Genomic DNA, 21213 nt, shown 5'->3' with positions numbered 1-21213 from the left:
GCCCCGCCGGCCGTGCCTGCAGGCCGGGCTGCCGGCGGCACCGGGAGCTCTGCAAGCTCCCGGCGTGTCCGTGCGCATCTCCATGCAGGGCTGCGGGAACGCGCCTCGCGGAACACACCATGATCCAAAGAGAGAGAGGGAATAAAGGGCGGAGAGGGGAGCATTCCCACGTGCCGGTAACAGCTCAACTGTAACATTCAAAGGGGCCGACCCTGCCCACGCCCCAGGGCTCGGTCTCAGCTCGGCGCCCGCCCGCCCGTCCCGCTGCCCGCGCGGCCCCGGCCCGGCGCGCGGCGCCCCGCCCGTTAACGGCCGCGCGGCCCCGGCGCCCCCTGCCGGCGCGGCCCCGCCGAGCGCGCGCGGCGCTGCGCGGGCGGAGGGGCCGGGGCGGCGCTTCCGCGCGGGGCGGGGCGGAGACAGCGCCGCGCGCCCATTGGCTGCTCCGCGCCGGGAGGTGCGCCCCGCGCTCGCAGCGCTCCGTGATAGGACGAGGAGGGCCAGAGGGGGCGGGGCGCTGCGGCACGGCGCGCTCCCGTTGGCCGCTTCTCTCGCCTGGGCGCGGCGGGCGCTGCCATTGGCCGCCCGGCGGCGGGGGGGGCGAGGCCGGCGGCAGCGGCCTCCGGGGCTGGGGTCCGTCTCGGCGGCAGCGGCGGAAGTCTCGCGAGGGAGCGCGGCCGGGATTTGGCGGCGCTGCCTCCCTCTCTCCCTCCCTCCTCCCTCCCTGCCTGTCGCTGGCTGCGAGGCGCTGGTGTTTGTGTGGAAGGGGGAGGAGGAGGAGAAGGAGGGCAGGCGAAAGGAGCCCGAGCCCCACCATCCGCCGAGGGGAGCAGACCGGAGGCCCCTCGCCGCCCGCGGAGCTCTCTTTCCCTCCCCTCGCCTCACCATGGCCTCGGGAGACACCCTGTACATCGCCACGGACGGCTCAGAGATGCCGGCCGAGATCGTGGAGCTGCACGAGATCGAGGTGGAGACCATCCCCGTGGAGACCATAGAGACCACCGTGGTGGGCGGCGAGGAGGACGAGGAGGAGGAGGAGGAGGACGAGTGCTGCGAGGAGTGCGGCCCGCACCACCCGCCCCATCACTACCACCACCACCAGCCCATGATCGCGCTGCAGCCGCTGGTGTCGGACGGGGACCCCAGCGGGGCGGGGGGCGGCGCGGCCGGCGGCGGCGGGGGGCAGCTCCACCTGCACCACCACCACCAGGAGGTGATCCTGGTGCAGACCCGCGAGGAGGTGGTGGGGGGAGACGACTCGGACGGACTGCGCGCCGACGACGGGTTCGAGGACCAGATCCTCATCCCTGTGCCGGCCCCCGCCGGGGAGGACGAGTACATCGAGCAGACCCTGGTCACTGTGGCCGCCGCTGGCAGCAAGAGCGGAGGCGGCGGCTCCTCCTCGGCCGGCGGAGGAGGCCGCGTTAAGAAGGGCGGCAGCGGCAAGAAGAGCAGCAAGAAGAGTTACCTGAGCGGGGGAGGCGGCGGCGGGGCCGAGGGCGGCGGCGGCAGGAAATGGGAGCAGAAGCAGGTGCAGATCAAGACCCTGGAGGGGGAGTTCTCGGTCACCATGTGGGCCTCGGGTAAGTGCGCGCCGGACCCCTCCCTCCCTGGGCCGCGGGCCCCGCCGGCGGCCGCGCGGTGCGGCCGGGACAGTTTTGTTTTGAAGGGAGGCCATGTTTTGATGTGTGCGATGGGCGCCGCCATGTTCATCGCCAGGGCAAGTATGGCGGCTCCCCGAAAAGATGGCGGGGTCTGCGCTGCCGCCGCCGCTCCTGCCCGGCCGCGGCGGGGGGAAGCAGGCAAACATGGCGGCGGCCGCCAAGATGGCGGCGGCGGGGGGTGCGCGGGCGGGCGGCAGCGCCGCCGGCTCCCGGGCCAGGCCGCAATGGCGTAGTTTCTGCAGCAGGGGGAGGCGGGGTGCGGGGCGAACCTCCCCGCGCTCCCCCCGTCCCCGCCCCGCCGCCGCTCCCCGCGGGGCCCGCTCCGCGCCTGCCCCTCGCGCTCCCTCCCCTCCCCCGGCCGCCGCCGCCGCCCTCTGTCCTCCTTCTCCCCCGCGTCCCGTCCCGCCGCCCCTCCCCGGCTCCCTGCCTGCCGTTCCGCTCCCGGCCCTCCCGCCCCGCCGCCGAGGGTGGGTGAGGCGTGTGCGCCGGGCCGTGACCGCGATGTGCGGGCCGAAAGTCGGCCCGCCCCGACCCCGCGGCTCCCCGGCGCGGGGACGGCGAACCCCGAAATACCGTGTGCAGCTCGCCCGGGGGCCGCCCGGCCCCGGCCCGCCGGGTGGGTGGGGCGTCCCCGCCCGGAGCCCGCGGTGCCGGCTCGGGGAAGCAGCTCCTCGCCCCCGCGGGGCTGCCCGCGCCTCCCGCCGGCGCGGAGGGGCGGCCGCAAACAACCGGCCCTTCCGAGCCCGAGGGGCGCCGGGGGTGACGGCCGGAGGGGCGGCTCCAGCGCTGACCTCCGTCCCCGGGAGCCGCGGGGAGGAAAGGGGCAATTCCTGGCTGGCGCTCGGAAACCGTCGGGCTTTTCCTCGACTAGGTCTGAAGCTTTAAATAAGCTTTTTAAGTAGGCACAGGGAGACCTTTTCCTGGGAGATTCTGTGTTTTTTGACGATTTTTTTTTTTTGGTGTGTGTGTGGGGGAGTGTCTTTTAAAGGCAGTACAATCTTGTGAAGGTGCTTAGTATCTGTGGGACTTGGAGTAAAGCTGATATGGACCTACCCTTTTTTTTTTTTTTTGTAATTTTTACGAAAATGTATTGCCGGCAGCAATGCTGTAATCAGAGTTCTGACCATAAAGAAAAGAGGTCGAATAATACAGTTCACGTAATATTTAAATTGGTGGGTGTTTTTTATGTAGTAAGTCGGTAATCTGTCTCTCATATCAGAATTTTTGTGCTCCTTCGAATTTTTTAGAAGGAGTCCAGTAACAGAGATACTCTTGAAGCTTTTGATGTAGTCGAAAATGTTTGTACTCTGTGATACTTGCAAATGACTAGAGGTTGTTAGAAAGGGCAGTGTCGAAGGGAAGGTGTATTGGACAGCTGAGTTCTCCTGCCTGAAAAGATGGAAAGCACAGTGGCATGGATTTTTACTCTCTCTTTAAATACAAGTGACTACTTTAGCAAGTTTCATGGAGTTATCTGACGCTAACTATTGGCATGTCAGTTGACAACCCAGTGTGTTTGATTGAAGTTCATTACTTCTTGATGAAGAGTTTTCCATATCCTATTTAGTAGGATGCTGTTCTATGTGCTTCTGTATCACTGTATGAATAAATTCTCTTTCTAGTAGTTTTATTAGAACTGACCATCCGAGAAAGGTAAAAGATAATGGAAACTAATATAGTCTGCTGGCTTGTGGAAGCTGCTGGAGGTAGCTGAATGCAAGTGGCTGTATGACTCATGAGCTGGCAGGATACAGGACCTTGCTGAGATCAATTGACAATTTCTAGCATGCATTTGCAGTCAGAAATTTAGAGTGCCTGATAGGATGCTTCCTTAGGACTGCATGCTGATTATTACTTGGCCAAAGTGAAGCGTGTGTATAATCAATAAATTTGCTTCTCTTCCCACATACACAGCTTTTATATCAGGGTAGACTTATTGATTTTGGTGGTTTTCTTGTTTAGGAGCATGACCATGGAGCTCAGTGGGAATGATGCCCACTTATAATTTACTGGACACTGAATTGCATTACTACATTTAACTCAATTATAGCCATGATGCAGAAGAATAAAGAATAACTAGTCTGACTTGACTTGCCAAAAAACACCCTTCCAAAAGCAAAATCAAATATATAGGGAAAAAGTTCGACTTCCCTTCCCTTTGCACATGCAGGTACCATCTGCCAGCTTCAAACAGCCTTGGTAATAACCTGCTCAGCTGAGAGTGTTGTGATTTTTTTACTGAGAATATTGGACAGGCTCTTACACCTCATATGCAGCTTATTTATTTAAAGGGGTCTGATGTGGTCAAGTGATGGGGATTTTTTCCTCTTTAAAAAAAAAAAAAAAGTGCTTTTTTTTTTTTCCTGAAACATCAAAGGCTGATTTGTTGCCAGAAAAATTGAAAAAGAAAAAAAACTTGAGGTAGAGGGATATATACACTGAAACCCAAAAAACCCCCAACCTGAGTACCTCCCCCCAAAAACCTCAACCTAAATCAAGGCCAAAAAAAACTTAGAATCACTGGCTTGCAAAAGGGAGTTCTAAAGTTTCCCTAAAGAATAAAACTACTTTATTTTGAGGAAATATAGTAGGTTTGAATCTGTATTTTGACATAAAGATTTGCTTGCATGCTGATTCAGTTGACTGTTTTAAAAGCCAAGTGAAAAGTTACTCAAAAGACAAGTCGTAAATAAGGCCATGCATCAAGATAAAACAATGAGCCCTATATTGCTGTGCATGGGATTTTGAATCAGAAAGAAGGACACTTTGCTCACCAGTGTGGGAAGACGATGTGATTTAATTCCTTGTTACTGTTTGCTGGTGCTACTACATTGGCTTGTACAGGGGTGGTACTAAATTTAACCAATCATAAATCTTCTTCCATAAATGAGTATAACATGTCTTGTAGCGCCTCTTGAAATGTGTAGAAATAATCTGTGAAATATATAGCAATGTGACTAAAGGGGACTACTTAATCCTTGCTTTGTTATGTGGTTTCTTAGAAATTGCAGTATTGTTGTTGGCAACAGTTTTGACTTAGCATATAACTTCTCTTATCACCTTGGTATCTGTGGTGATATCAAACTTGTGACCTGTGATTAAAGTGTTTCGTTGGAAACATGAGTACTGTGTTCTAGTTCAGATCAGCTTTTCAGTTCTTAGGAATACAATTATTTGTCTTTCTTCATGTGTTTATGAAAGTAAGAAGTGAGTAAAGGTGTATTTCTGAAAGGATTGAAGAGGGCATATGGTGGATAGTTCAATCATGTTTATGTAGTGTTTACTTTCTATCAAATATATCTGAAAATTGCATATAGTTAAACTGCACATAGTCCAAGTGGGACACCCTAGTTGGTACTAGAAAAATTGTTCTTATCAAGTGGAATTTATTTGTACCTTTGCTGCATTCCGCTTGAATCATTGTCTTTAGTGAGTTTTTCCAGGTTGGGTGCACAATAGTGAAGGGGGAGGGGAAAGATCGTGAGAAATCACTTTGTCAGATGGTGCTTGCAAAACTGATTCTTGCATGCAGGAACATTTGGGAAGGTGGTGCTTAAGTGCTGATTGCACCAAATGCTGGAAATTTCAAGCAATTGGGGCTTAAATTCAAAGGCAGAAAAATGGATTAGTGTAACTACATCTTCTAGGTAATGACTGTCAAGCTTCCAAACCTGAAATAGGTGTTGGCTTAAACAGTTATTGTAAGCATAGTCTGCAAGCTAAGGGCTGAAGTAGCACAAGCAAACACTGCCCACAGATGTTAAACTGCTCAAGTGTCCCATCCCTTGATGGGAAAGACAAAGATACAGAAGTTACATGTATAGTTTGGAAATTATTTTTGATAATACAGGAAACTTGTGCTGTGGACCCTTATTTGGAAGTCTGGGAGTTCATGTTGGGTTTCTAGAAGGTTCTTCAAACTCTCTTAAACTTTCAATGACTGAAAAAATAGAAAGGTTTTCATTTTACTTCATCAGATTGTAGGGGTGAGAAAAACAGCCATCTGTTGTCTGACCAGTTGTCTATGTAGTATAAATGATAGATGAGTCACTTAGTTCAGTTGTGAGGCTGTATCAAGGATGGCTGAAATGCTTTGTAATGACATATAAGTAATGAGCTTCTTATAAAGTTTGTTATAATGGAGACAGAAAGTGATTCTCTGGTTAATATAATAAGATGACAATATATTTCTGACTCTGATTAAGACAATGATATAGGCTTCTGCTGTAAGTATTGAATCTGCCCTGACATTTTTTCCAGTGATAAGGTAGACTGTTCTTTGTGTTTGTTTTAAATGTATTTTCAGTTTTGAAAGTGAAATACACAAATGTGGTTCACCATCTAAAATTACTCAGTTAATTTGCTTCTTAGCCCACCTTCAAACTACAATCCTCTAACTTGCTGTTGGATCCTTCCCTGTCACTCGAGTCACTCCTGTGCTGGCCACTTAGAAGGTCATAGTGCTTCAGCACAGTCTCATAAGTGCTGAAGTCAGATGATGACTGTTGATATATGCACTGGTTTTGTCAGTTCATGTCTCAGTGGTGTGAAATAAGAGATGGGTGACACAGGGAAAGAAGAACCTGTTCTCCATCTGTGTGCAAGGCACGTCAGAAGGAAAGTAACCTAGCAGCCGTTTAGGTTAAAAAATGCCATACTGTGCAAAATGGAATTTTAACATTCAGAAGGGCCTGCTAAATAACTGTATTATTTAACAAGCTAATTACAGTTCTTTGCTTCCAAACATGACCAATGAACTAATTTGCCTGAGGAGATTGCAATGTGGTAGCAATAACCAAGCTGTTACCACAGTGCCTTGGTACTGCACAGCTGCCGAATACATCCTTTATCCTGTAATTGCTTTTCAGCTGTTCCTAAAAGCAAATGTGTTTAACTGTGATCATATTTTAAGCTTAAATGTTCATCCTTTTAGTGGCTAAGTAGAATGTATTTTAATTTGGTGCCTTGAGGAGGAAGCTGTAGCATCAGGTGTCATTGCTTTGCTACCAGGTGTATCTCGAAAGTTCCCTTTTGCACTGTTTTCTTTAGATGAAAACCAATTGAACATCATTGCGTTCTCCCTCCTCAGTAATAGGAGGATGGCCCAGAGATTTTGCAATTTAGATAAAATCAAGAATAACAAGGAAAATCAAGAATAAAACTGAAGAAAAAAATAATGACAGAGCTTCTTGGGTTGAGAGTTAAGAGGGTCATCTTAGTAAGCTGGGGAGTTCCAGAATTTTCAGCTGCAACTTAAGAAATGCACAAAATAATGGGATTCCAAGGTGGGTGGATTTTTCTGTGTAATTGAAGGGCTGTAAGAGATGGAAAAATTATGGCAATTAGGAGCAAGATGTGATCAACGAAGTATTGGGAAGCAGATTCTACCCTGTTTTGTTACTGACTTGTTGTGTAGAGTCACTAGTTCTATTCTAGTAATCTTGGGTTCTTTCATTTTATACTTGAGCTTAGTTCTCTCAAAACTTGAGGTTGTTTCACCAGCATTTAAAAGATACAACTGGCTAAACACTGAACTTTCACTGATCTTAGCAGAAAAATGTTTGACGTACTTGCTTTGAAGGGCCGTAAGTGGATCCAGTTCAATATGTGTATTGCCCATATTTAGGAGGCAGTGAGAACCGTGCAGATGGAAGGACACTGGACATGAAGATGTGTAGGGGTATGTCCTAAAAGGTGCATAGAACAACCCACTTTAGACTAAATATCTACCTTATTGCAAGTTGCCATAGAAGGAGTAGGGGGAGGCCATTAGAATTTTGTTCCAAGTTCATTACAGAAAGCTGCATTGGATTTAGAAGAATGGTGCTTCAGCCAAATGCCTTGTATTTGAATTTGCTGTACTCTCAGGTGGTTTTAAGGAACAAAACAAAGTAGATCACATAGTATATATAGTACTTAATTTCCTTTACCTGACTGGCTCCATGGTTCTGTTCCGTATGTAACTTGCATGGGTGTCATCCAGAGGTGTCACTGTAATTTCAGGGTTGTGTCTGTGTTTTGCTTTGCTTTGGATGCAGTATGTTTGATTCTCTAATGATTCATGAGAGGAAAAGGGGGAGGTAATTTGCCTGTAGTGGGCATCACGACTTGCTTGAATGCAAAAAACAACAAACAGTTAACCTGCCCAGTTAGCAGTGAGAATGATCAGTTCAGCCTGAGTGAAAGTTTGCTTGCACTTTACCCTCCAGACTTTGAGTTGCCTAGTCCAGGTTGATAGGCCATCACAAATAAAGTAAAATTTGTGCATAGAGGACATTGGTAAAGTTTTTCCATTTCCAGACTTCCTCCAAAAAAGTGTGGGGAGGTTTCTTTAGTGTGTTTTTGTTTTGTTTTCCCAAAGACCTGATAATGCCACAGGATGGTCACAATACTAAAGAGGTACTGAAGTCTGCTGCTACTTTTTCAGAACTGTTACCCTAATATTACACTTCAGGGTAACTGTTTTGTATTTTGTTTTTGTTTAAATTTGTTTTTAGAAGTGGAGGTGTGTGATGCTGTAGAGATGCAGTTTTTTGTTACCGGAAAATGTGGTGATTTTTAAAATTTTTCTTATAACTGTTAATACACTAAACAGTCATTTCTCTTATATTTTATACTATCCAAGAAATATGTTTATATTTTTTTGTGTTTTGCTCCAGTAGTCTGTGGAATTATATAGCAGTGGAATTGACTTCTGTTGGCAGGCTTTTGGGAAGTAAAGCCACTGAAAGCTGCCTTTCAGTTTGGTCCTCAAATAGCAAGAAAGCGCTGTGGAACAGCAAACCTTTACGCTAGGGAAGGAAAGAAGATCTTTAAGAATATATACAGAATTTCCTAGTTGACTCATCTGATGTGAGGCAGGAAATGAAAACTTGCCTGTGTTATGAATGTCATCAAAGAAGCAAAATGCACGTTCTAGGTAGCTGTTGAAATGGCCACGTTGAGGGCAGCTGATCTCATTCTAGTCTGAAGCATAGAGAGAGAAGGTGTCACGTTTAGCTTTGCAAAAATTCTCTGGCATTCTGAGCTCCCAGTGTTTTTTCAAGCTTCTGTTAGAAAGGACAAATTGTTGCCAAACTAGAGGCTTATTGACTTGAATTTTTAACTTCTTCAATTGCTGTAAAACTTAACATATGATCCTCACTTCAGGTAAATTCAGTTGCTTTTTTTAAAGCACTAGTAGGGACTGAAAGGTAGTATGGTGGTGAATAGTCAACTAAAAAAGGTCAATAGCCAGTTTTGTCGTTTGAGTTTAATGCTGCAAATAGTATTTTCTTATTTACACTTCTGTCTTTGCAGCGTTGGAGTCTGTTTTCCTCTTTCACCATGGAATATACATGAACTGCTATTTGATCTGGTAGATCAGATTAAACCTCAAACTAGCAGTAACATTTCTAGAAATAGCTTGGTGGCAAACGTGAAAAGCAGGCATTACAAATTGAATAGATATTTGTGTTTGGTATATTCTTTTATTTGTTTGTCTTGTTCTCTCTTTCCTAGTCTAAGTTACTGAGTAATGACTAATGTTATTTCCTGTGTTTCTGTTTAGGGGAAAAATCCGCAAACATTTTGTCTTTTGTTTTCTGACTTACGTTTTCCTACTTTTTTTTTAATTTGGTGAAATACTATTTCTGTCCTACCACCTTGTGTTTCCACTCTTTAAAAAATATCTGTAAAGTACAATTTCCTGATGTTTTTGTATAGCCTCTTGTGTATAAAACAATTTCCAGAATCTTCTCCCCATACACATAGTAGGAGAAGTACTGTCAAGTTGTATTACATTGAGCTGAGTTGTTACAGCCATATACATCTGTTGTCCCAGGTGTATTTGAGGGTGAAAAACAGGGTAGGTGCTGTGTCTTCCTTTCTGCTGCTGTGAACACTGCAGTGAGGAACATAGATGGATGTTTTTGTTCTCTCATTTTTGTGTCTCTCAGTTTCTGTTATAAAATAGCAAGAGGAGATAGAATGCATGGTACAATGTTTTCTAAGGTATGACTATGAGTAGATAGCAACAGCAGGTCTTCCACCTGATTTCACTGCAGTCCTTGAACACAAATTCATAGGAGGAGCTCTAGAGCAGAGAAAACAAGAGTATTCTTAACTGGTTTACAGATCAAAGCTTTGAATAATCCCAGTCTGCTGTTTACACAGTAGAGTGGGAAAGAGTTTAGGCTGGCCTTTGCCACAGAAGGAAGAAGCCCCCTTGGGAGAGAGACACACAATTTGAGTTACTTGCTTTCTTTGAGATCTGTCTGCAAGTGTGAGAAAAACGTAATTCTACAGGCAGATGCTGAAGCCCATCAGCAGTTATTTTTAAGATGTTTGTCTTGATGACACTTCTGTTGGAGGTCAGGGAAGTCTTAAGACACTAAAGTAAAGATCAGTAGTCCTGGCATCCTACTTAGGGTAAGTGTCTGCTGCTACTCTGATAGGCTTGTGCAGTTAGGGACTGCTGCTGAGTATCAGCTTGTTTATATTGAAGATCAGTCCTGAGGAGGTCACGGGAAATAAATATTTAGGCATTGCTTCAGGAAAAGTACATTATCTTTCAAGTGCAGCCAACACTTACAGGATTGTTCTACTAATTTCTGTATTTGTTTGTGCTTGAAGTAGATATGCAATTTCTGCTTTTTTTCCTCACTCACTGTATTCTTTGTGTTCTTCAGGCTGTAACTGTATGGGTGTGGTTTTGCTCTTCACAATTAGTGTGGAAATCTGGAAGTGCAGCATATTCTTTTAAATGTGCAGCAATAGTGAATTTGTATTGAGAGGTAGCTAATAAATTGCATGCTGTTTTGATCTTTAGTATGTATTGAATTCAGTATTTTGTGTATTTCAGATGATAAAAAGGATATTGACCATGAAACAGTGGTGGAAGAGCAGATCATTGGAGAGAATTCTCCTCCAGATTACTCAGAGTACATGACAGGGAAGAAACTTCCTCCTGGTGGAATACCTGGCATTGACCTCTCAGACCCCAAGCAACTGGCTGAATTTGCTAGGTAAGTAGGAAGAAAGGGGCTTTAAAACTGTTCTTTTCACTGGTTTAATTATGAAACTGTTAGGCGAAATGGTATATTTAGTATGTCTTATGATTCCATTTAATTATCTTCTAAAACAAGGGACTTAACACAGCATCAGCTACTCTGTTCTGAACTAAAATAAAAGGGTTTTATATTCAGTAGTGAATTCTTCAGTGTCTTCCAGTCTGCAGTTCCACAGGATTTAAATACTTTCATTGATAGATTGCATCACTCATTGCTCTAAGTAACCCTGCCTTGGGATTGGACTAGATGGTCTCTAGAGGTCCCTTCCAATCCCAACAATTTGGTGATTTTACATGACAGAATATTTCATTCATGTGAGTAAGCCTTAAATTCCTGAGCACCAAAGAATCCAATTTATGAAATGCTGCGTTCGGGTTGTTCAGTACAAAATAGTAAGGCTACAGGATTTAGTTGGCGACGCAGCTTCCCGTTCTTTTTCACCTACTTCTTAAGCTCAAGATCTTAAATCACGTGCCGTGCACTTTCAAGTGCCCCTGATAATTGCAGTTCACAGCTGGTAACTATACTGCTTGGATTTTCTCCGGTGAGTCAGAATTGTCGCTCGTTTGCGTGTCAATAGGCTGACCGGGGTGACAAGGTGACTTTTACTTTCGGAGGCGCTGTGAGCGGGGCGGTGTCCGCCGTGCCGGGTGCCGGGGCAGCCCGCGGCCGGCAGGGGGCAGCGGCGAGCCCGCCCGGCGCCGCGCGCCGCTGTCGGTGTCCGCGGCTGTCGCGGCGCGGCTGCGGGCTGGCTCCGCTGCTGCTGCCGCCGCCTTTTCCCAGACCGGGAGCAGAACGTGTGAAGCCGCATTCATTTGCGTTTCTGTAGCGGCTGGCTGGCCTTCAGAGCTTGGGTGCACGGTTCTGACACTCGGAGCAGGCGGACAGTCTCATGTTGTTTTCCTTACTACCTAGTAGAGAGAGTGTGTGCCGTTTTCCAGGTACTGTTGATACAATTCTGGTCTGGCTTTTTGGTTTGCTGGATCTTGGTGTTCAGTGTGTGCATTTATTCTTCCTGTTTCACCTTTTTGGTCTTGCTGCTTTTGACAAGTTTTGTCCTGTTACTCTGTAGTGTGTTTGTGCTGGAGGAATAACAGCATGGCCTCATCCCACAATTACTTTCACTAAAGCCATTGAACTCTGAGTTTTGAAGGCTCCTAGTAAAATAGTTCTGTAGGGCTTGCTTCATGCTTCAGACTGATCTGGAAATGTATAACAAACAGGTGAAAACAGGGGTTTTTCTGAAGTGATAGATGGCTTTAGCTACTGCTACTCTCCTTTTGTGTTTTACTATCGTTTATCAAAGTTACTGTAATGCTCTCTGGGACCTGCTGAGGAGTGAATGCAATTTTTTTGAAAGCAAATGTTTAAGTGTTTCAATTCTAAACTGTTACTTACATATTTCTACTTGTTGTGTGTTTAGAATGGTGTCCTCCATTACTTTAAAACATTCTAAAACTTTACTCTGGTTCTATTAGACACTGAAGTACTGAATAACTCTCTTGTTAGAAGCAGAAATAGTTTATTGAAGGGTATTCTCCATGCAAATACTGAATATTTTTTTTTCAGATTGGGTTGAATACTTGAAATGGTTGTCAGGATTTGGGCTTCTGCATCTATCAGATGTGTCTGCATATTTCTGAATATTGTGGAATGTTTTTGTTAGGTTTCTTTTGAGAAAATAGTGGCTGCTGGCAACATTTCAAAATTATTACTTTCTATATTTATAATATTTCAGAATGTTCTAGGAAGTTCCAGAGCTGGAATTTGTAACATGTAGTGGAAAGGTTCTGTTTTATATATACAGCCTCTTTTTTCACGGCAGATAAAAAGTAATCTGTTTGAGTCAGAAGATAAATGTGTGATGGCAGAGGAAACACCTTGCTTGGATATTGCCTTTAGTAATATCCCCAAGTTGCTCAAAAGCTGGGAAAAATTGTTCTTGTAGCTTAATTGTAGATACATGAGAATTTAATGCCTTTTCTAAGAAAGGTTATTTCATTTCTTGGTCAGAATTGGTGACTGTCAAACTTTTACTCTTGCCTTACAGTTGTATGTTATGTCTTAAATTATTGTGTTTGTTTATTCTTTTGAGCCTGAAGTGTATGGGTGTGTTAGAATTTGAATATTTCTTGTTGAGGTCTTGTCCTCTTGCAGTGAAGTGTGTTAAAGGGACTCCTTGGCTAATAAGATGGTTTCAAGTACTGATACCTGCAGACTACTGTTCAGTTGTCTTATTGACCTTGCTGTGTGCAGTATCACTAGGAACTTTGCATGGTAAGCTGAAAGAAAGAAATTGGTTTACATGGCTGGAATTAGCTTTGGAGGTTCAAGGAGTACAGTTTTTCATGCTAAAAGAATGTGTTTGTTTAGTATAAAGTTCTGTGAAATTGCCAAACATTGCTCATAGCTTTACAGTTCAGAAGCTCAAAAGTTTCAGTAGCTGTACTCTGAAGTTTTAGCAGCACATGAAGTTGAAGATTGCTTCTAAAGTTAAATAGTTTTATGTGCTGTAAGGTTTTGAATTACAAATTTGTATTTTGATTACTTGAAAAAAAGAATTGTCCACATATAAGGAAGTGTGAACTGGTTAGTAAAATTGTATGCTAAGTGCATTGTGTTTAGTTGAGAAAAAGTCACGTAGGGTTGCTTTTTGGTTTTCATTAGAGTAGGAAGGAATCTCACCATACATTTATAAAAATTACCTCCTCCTCAGGCTAGATCCACTATTTATAACAAATGCAGCTTATTTAGATTAAGGATAAATTAATTTGAAATACTGGCATTGATTATTAGGAACAAAGTTGTGAGGTTAGGCTTAAACAGAAAAAGCTTGAATTCTAGTGGTAGTAGATTTTGAGCAAGGTTCTGGTATTCTGATCATGAGCTAGTTAGTGAAAGGGACAAACCTGATGTTTGAAGTTGCTTGTAGCTCTGCAGCACTTCAAAACAATAATTCAGAACTGTAGTAATTGAGCAGCTGCAGTGGCCACCAGTGCTCAGAGCTCGGTGGCTCTCGCAGTGTGAGCGGTTGCGGTGTCTCTTGCGATGCAGTTGTCTTTCACTGCCTGGTTTAGAGCATATGTTACTGAGTCATGGAGCAGGAATCTGAATCCTTTCACTGGAACTCTGACAGTTTTTCCTGGAAAAGCTTTTATGCATTCTATGATTCCATTGAAAACACTGAATAAATAGGCTGTGTCAGAGCATCGACGTGTTCAGTAATGCATAGATGAGTGACCCAAAGTTACGCCTAGCTGGCAGTTTATAATATTTTACATGTTGCTTTAGTCTGTTTTAGGAGTCTTGGATTTTCTCTAGCATGCTCTGAAAACACAATAAAAAAGAAAAAGGTGGAATTCTCTTCAACCATATCAAAATTTAAAATATTAATTGTGAATGATCTGCTCAGAAGGACAAAACCTAATAAATTACCATGATTTTATTTAATACCTTTGACAGGAGAACTGGAAATCCCTTCAGTGGAATAAAATGCTTAATCCAAATCTAAATTGATGACAGTTTAGTAGTTATGAAGAAATCATAGCTGCTTGGTAGTGAAAACTTAGGAAGGTAGTAGGGATGTTTCTAGAATGTGCATATGGCAAATTTCCTCAAAGCAAGCCACTAAAAAGGATATTCCCTGGTTGCCCCCTCCCTCCCTCTTGTCCTCCAAATGCTTGACTGAACTGTCTGAACACAGCAGAACACAGACATCTGTAAAACAAAGAAATAAGAAGGAATATCCTGTAGCTGGGAAATTGGCACAGTAATGGGTCCTGGTGGTAAAAACTTTATTCTTGGTGGTTTTATTTTCTGCTGATCTTGGTATCTTTTCTGAAGGAGAGCAATTGTGAGAATTGCCTTCCTTTCTATCCACTTTCCAAACCTATAGAAAACAAAGGAGAGGAAACTGCATTAGAGTTTGAAATAGGACATCCTTTTTGGAAGTGACAAAGCCTTCTGGTCATCCAGATTTATGACTTGGGCCTCTTTGTAAGGTGTATGCTTTTGTATTTGTTTTGTTCTTGTTACAGAGAAGCTTAAAGGGCAGTAAAGTGACAATTGCTTTACCCAGTATTCTTCTAGGGGGAAGGAACATATTTGTGCCACACTGCATATGCCAATGTCCCTGTTTACACATATAATTTTCCTCATAACTGGGACAAACCTAGGAATAGAATTGTGGAGTGAAATAACTTCTTATGGTAGTTTTGTTCCTAACTGTGGCTGCAGCAGGTAAGACACTGGCTGTTCTTGGGTTTATGTAGATAGATTCCTAGGACACCCCCTTCATCTTGTTTGTCCAAAAGCCAGTCTAGCCAGTTCCAGGAGTTCAGCACAAATAAACTCGTGCAGCAGCACAGGGCTGTGAAGCTCAAGCTGGCTTTGCTCAGCAGGGCAGTGCAAGGGGAATGGCACAATGAGAGGAATGCACCAGAAGTGCCAGTAACACTTCAGAGAGAATAATTTCCTCTACCTCTGACTGTTCCTGGGGAGGTGGTGGGGTGCACAGGTGAATATCATTGCTGGTCATCAGAGACCTCTAGGATGTGTTAAAGGAGTTGCCTGAGAGAGAGAGAAAGTAAAGCTATTAAGATTAGCTTTATGTACAGAGGGAGCAGAAAGGAGCTGAGAACACAAAACTCCTTAGCAGTGGCAAGAAAAGGGAAATTGTGGAGCAAGGGGGAAATTCTGTACTGTTATTTGAATTGTATTTCCTTTCTTCCCAGCTTTAACACCATTTCTGTGTCCGACTTTTAAAATTGCATCAATTGACAAGTCTATAGATTATGAAGTTGGACAGGAATTTGGGGTGGGAATTAAGTTTCTCTGGGCACCGGTGAAGTACTCTCAGTTCAGCTGTGTAGATGAAAGGAGGTAGTTAGGTTTAACTTTCAGATAACAGCGCAGTGACAATATTGTTTTCTTTATTTTGAGAAACTGTGTGGTTTAATACATGTGATTTCACTCAGTCTTTCTTATGCATGGATAAGGGAGTGTGCTTTTATGCAGCTTATTCTGTAAAGCTATTGGGTTGCACACATTCCTGCTTCCTCTGCTGTCACCCATTCCCTCCTTCCACTCCCCCAGTGCAAGTTAAGACCTAGCATTTCATTGCAGTGTCCCAGTGACTCGATCAAAAGGTATGAGGTACCCTTCCTGATTGTCACAGTTCATTGATTTGCAGTTGCCTCAGTACAACAACGTAAACTCACCACAGAAATGAAAATTTTGGTCTTGTTTTGTAAATTGACTTTCTGCAAAGGCAACTGTTTCTGAAGTTCCACCCCACTATTAATGTGTGTGTCTGTAGTTGTGTTAAATAGTGATATTTGTTAGAATTCTGTTTTTGATTAATATTTCAGACTAAGAAAACTTGGATGGAGCTGGTAGAGATGCTCTACTAGGTGGGAGCCAAAAGTCTAACCACCACCAGCAACAGCTACCTGCACCAGTGTAATTAAGATCAACAGCACAGTTTTAGTCTGGTCTCCTTTTGCAGAAAGTTAATTTTAAAGTAAGACCAAAGTCTTTTTTTCTAATGCATTGAATGTATAAGTTTTTTAATTCTTCTCTGGCAATTGTCCTTCTGGCTTCTGCAGCTTTGTGAGCAAGATGACATTTTTTGACACAATGATGTACTGTAGCTGTGCCTGTGGTGTTGATGCCCTCATGCCTTTAATCCAGGTATACAAAGGGCCCAGCAGCTTCCTCCTGCCTGTGGCACTGAGATACAACCTAGACACCATTTGCCATCTCTTTTGCATTGTCTGCTGCTATTTTGTTGGTAAGACTGGTTATCTGTGGAACCCCGTCTATAAGTACAGTCTTGCTCCACATTTTAGGCTTAACTTGCTGTGCTTCCATGAAATACGAGAAGATGTAAAATTACTCATTTTTTAACTGAAGCCTTTTGTCATTTGTGTCCAAATATTCAAGTATACTACTGGGTTGATACTGCTTAATTTAGAAACAAAGCCTGAAAATTAGGATGTCCTGGATGGACATTCATTTTCTATGCCTGCTCAGACACTGAACTGAAAAATGTAGGGTGTATGTTCATGCTGCAGTCTGTCCCATGTCTGACCACCCAGTTCACCTGCAATTGGTTCCTCAAGCTTCCTTACTGCACTGGGCCAAAGTATTTTCCTTCTCACTCTACCTGAGCAGCAGTGTTAGGATGACACTGTTGCAGCATTTTGTTCTCAAACATTGAAGTAATACCAGAGGTAAGATACAGGAGTCAGGAAGAGGATTTAACACAAAGTTTGCAAATGCAGGCACTGCCCACTAAAGCTATTTGCCACGTCTCTTGTTAGCAATTCTCTTGGTCTAGTCACTCCCTTTACAGGTGGTCAATTAAAACTTTGGAACAATAGTGGTTTTACTCATTCTGATCATGTCAGGGACACTGATCTCAGACCTAGGAATTTTTATTTTTGCTTCATTTCTTTGGGCTGGGAGGATGATTCAGCCAACATTTAACAGGTTGATTGAATTAGGAGGTGTTTTTGGCACCAGCTTTGTCTCCTAAGGATGTTTGTTCTCTAATGGAATTAAATCATGACACACTATTCTCTCATGTCCCATCTTGTCAAATCATTCTTCTGAGACCATTTTAACAATTGCTTGTTTCTGTCCCATTTCCTGTTTTTTAAAATCACAGAGACGTAATAAGGAGAATCCCATGCTAAAGGTAGTTGAAAGCTTTCTGTAGGGGTACTGTAAAGACATCTTTTGTGTGTGTGTGTGTGTGTTTTCCTAGAGCCTCAGTACCTATAGTACTATTGAATCTGGAACCTCAGTGGAGAGTGCAGTCAGTCAGTTAATCCCAATCACTTGTTTGGAGTCAGGTATTTTAATACTTTACTCAAAGAGACTGTAAACTAAAAACAGCACAACTATTCTGTATTCCAGTTGGATTGTATAAATTAATTCTAATCAGTAAGGTCAACTGAATTGTCTGTAGTCTTGAAAAATATGGTTACAATGAAAATTAAGGTAATGAGGAGACTGCTGTACAGGAACAGATGTAGTCTGCTGTATTCAGAATGTTTCTGCCCTTAGGTTGATGAAATCTTAAGTTGTACTACTGGTTGTGGTGCACAAAAGGAGATTTGTCAACACAACAACAACAACAAAAAAAAACAACCTTACACCCATTCACAAGTCACTGTTAATATCTGTAAATGTATTTGTAACCCTGCAGGAGACTGTAGCTCAGGATGCTCTGTACCTGCCAAGTGTAGCTGGAGATGCTGAGGCAAGCAAGAGTTTCTCAAGTGCCCACTCAGAGAAAAGAGCAACAGCAACCTCTAAATCCTTGGGGTTTAGTATTGTCTGTGAAGTGGCTGTCAAGTGCTTTATTCTGCAGATGATCACTTGAACTCTGCTACATCTGCAGTACTGAAAGGACTCAGAGTAAGGGACCAGTGATAGCTGGCAGAGCCATAGCAGTCTTGTCCATCACATATCACTCCATTGGCAGTTGTAAGATGATTTTCCTGTGTCTTCAGGACTTCTGAGGGTTTTTTTCCCTGCTCTTGCCTTAATTCACCCTCTTCTCTCAGCAGTCCATATGAAGGAAGCAGGTGAAAGCAGATTTCAGCCATAGGAGTGTGGCAGTCCCAAAGAAGTCTGTGCTCTGCTTGCCAAAACCAAATGCTTTTGTGGTCAGAATGGAGGCGTTTTAGTTTATTTTCTCTACAGTTCCTGGGAAGATTTTGTTTAAGAGTTGCTGTTTAGCCATTTTCATATAGATTAATAAAAAGGAATGTAAAAAAGTCCATACATGCATTGCTTGGAAATCTCTTCCCCCAGCCTTGTTCTTTTATCTCAGTTTCCAGAAACAGAACTCGTGCGGATTAAAACTGTCATGGATAGCAACAGACACTTTTCCTTGTTAGCATTAAGAAGAGTGTGTACCAGAATTGGAATTCTGATAATTCCAATTATTTTGGTAATTTAAAGCTACTCATTCTATTTGAGACTAGGGAACATCACCAAGCCTGTGCATTAATTTACAGATATGATACACAGGCACCTTGTCACACAGAGCTGTCGTGTGCTGTGTTGCCAGGAAAAGCAGTTCAGTAATACACTAGCTCTGCTTCCACAGCAAGATTTGGGAATGTGCAGAATCTCATTGCTCACCTAAGGGAATCTCAGCTGTATGGGGGTCCATTTATTTACACTCACCTAAGGCTATAGTTAGATGGAGATAAAACTTTTCTTTTTAATTTTTTGAAGACAGCACCCACAGGTTTGAGTAATAAAGACAGCTGAAAGTGCAGTTCCCTAGAATCACATCTGGCTCTTCTGACTTTTTGATAGGTGGTTGTTACAATACTGTTCTAAGGTTGTTTTGTACAGAGTCTTACTGTATGTAAAATAGATCTAACACACACAAGCAATAGTTTGTTGGGCTCCTTCTGTAGCAGTGGAGATTAGTGGCACCCATAAAATCATGAAGATCCCTGTCAGTGACCAGGAGTAAATACGTGATTGCTTGTCAGTTGCCAAGAGTGGAATACCTTAAAGTAAGAATAATTACCATTTCTGTGGTTGAAATGTTTGTCTATGTTGTCTGTGTAGATTCTGCAACTTGCCTGATTCTGCTTTCCCTGCTTCTGCAGAGTTTTCTTTAGAAGTCTTGTGATGAAAATACTGCAGAATGATTGAAGCTATACTCCTTCATGTCCTGCTGCATAGATGGAGAGGAAGTGAAGCTAAATAGGCCACATGGATATTGGCACAGCATAAATGGAGTTTCCAAACAAAACCTCCTAATTGCAATTAGCATATGTCAGGAAAAAAAAAAAATCTCAATTTCCACATATTCAGAGGATTAAGAAGATAGTATTAAATGTCTTAGTCTGTATTTGAGAGGTCCTTCTGGAAAGCAGACCATTCCAAATGCTAAATTATACTGGTAATGTAGGTTTTGAAAATAGTAAAGTGAGTACCATTGACACATGTAATACTGGGGGATAAAATGTGCTCATGATATAGGCACTTAAGGGAGAAGAGCTGTCTACTAATGTGTTTCTACTAATATTTTTTGTACTGTTTTTTTTATCTTTAAGAATGAAACCAAGAAAAATTAAAGAAGATGATGCTCCACGAACGATAGCTTGTCCTCACAAAGTAAGTGAAGTGCTCAGCTTCTGAGTAGATAGCAATTTGTAGATCAGAATTTTGTATTGATGTTTTCTCTTGAGAATGAACAACTAAAATACCTTACTGTTAATAGTATACACTCAGTTAAATGTATTCTAGTTGTCATTCTCTAGAGGCTTCCTTTAAAACCTTTCACTGAATAATATATTATTCCCATTCCTTGTCTTAAGGTTAGTGCATCCCTAATCTCCTGGTAACCATGATGCACAGTCCCTAACATGCTGCTTTTACTGTTGTGATTTCCCGACACCCAAGAATACATACTTGAAAGAATGTTCTGAAAGCTGTTCAAAGTACGTTCCTAAGATCTATATATCCTCTGCTTGGAAACTATGACAGATTTGGAGTCTAGATCAGGAATCAGCAATTTATGGTGCAGATGCCAAAGTCAGCTTTATTGGAAGACTCTGAATTACATTCCACAGAGCTGGAAAGTGCATCATCATGAAAGAGAGAGGCAGGCATCTTTGATATATGATTCTGATCCACTGGTAGCAAGGAAGCTTCTGTCTTGAATAAATGTTGCCAGTCACCAAGATTGGTAGCCTGTGGCTTTACTGCATTATCCAGCTTTTGTAGTGCTTCTTTTGGCTAATTTAGTCTGTGACTAAAAAGACAAACACAACTTGCTGACTTCTGGTCTAGATAAGTGTGACCCTAAGCAAATGATCAGGGCACATACCTACTAGAGTTATCTATTAGAGAGCATGAATAGAAGACTACTTTCTGACAGCCATGATGTAAGGAATTTTCTGAATTCCTCTTTGTGCTTATATTGATTATTTCCAATTCTCCACATTCAAAAGTGTAATTTTTTTTTTTTTGTAATACAGTATGCAGAGATACAGGAAAAGTTATTTTTTACTATACCGAGGAATGTTACCTTCATTTCTTTGATTTATTTTTTCATAGCCTCAACTTCATCTAAACAGGGGGAAAAAAGAACGTTCTCTCCTTCCATTTTCTATCTTGTAATGTTGTAGGCTTTATGCATTTATGAATTCAGTTTAATGAAAGAAAAATACTGTAGCTGCACCTGCTGCTCTCAGAGGCAAGAAGGGACTTGGAAATAAATGCAAAAAAGAGTAGATGGTCTGTTTTTGGCAGTGCTTCGCCCCACCCACTTCTGCTCTGTGCAAGGAATGGTGGCACAACACTTCAAATTTAGCCAGAGGTTCTAGTGCCTGAAGAGAGAACTCCTGAAAGTCACATTTGTTGAAATAATAAAAAAATAAAAGAGCCTGCAGATTTTAAGATTAGCAGTTTAACAGTCCTTTATGTACGGTTAAACTTTATGCATCATAACACAATGGTGTTGG

The 21213-nt window shown here is 43.2% G+C and overlaps 1 protein-coding gene across 1 annotated transcript in view; it reads left to right on the top strand.

Annotated features, from left to right (window-relative positions):
• Window positions 1-635: 635 nt before the first annotated feature.
• The window catches only part of YY1 (YY1 transcription factor), a 29855-nt gene continuing 9277 nt past the window's right edge, over window positions 636-21213 (top strand). Inside the window, exons 1-3 of the mRNA XM_021549724.2 lie at window positions 636-1580; window positions 10504-10666; window positions 19801-19861. Of these exons, the coding sequence (XP_021405399.1) occupies window positions 884-1580; window positions 10504-10666; window positions 19801-19861 (921 nt within the window). The 5' untranslated portion in view covers window positions 636-883. The remainder of the gene's footprint in view (window positions 1581-10503; window positions 10667-19800; window positions 19862-21213) is intronic.

Source organism: Lonchura striata, chromosome 6, assembly GCF_046129695.1.
Source record: "Lonchura striata isolate bLonStr1 chromosome 6, bLonStr1.mat, whole genome shotgun sequence".
Lineage (NCBI taxonomy): Eukaryota > Metazoa > Chordata > Aves > Passeriformes > Estrildidae > Lonchura > Lonchura striata.
This window is presented reverse-complemented; position numbering and strand designations above follow the sequence as displayed.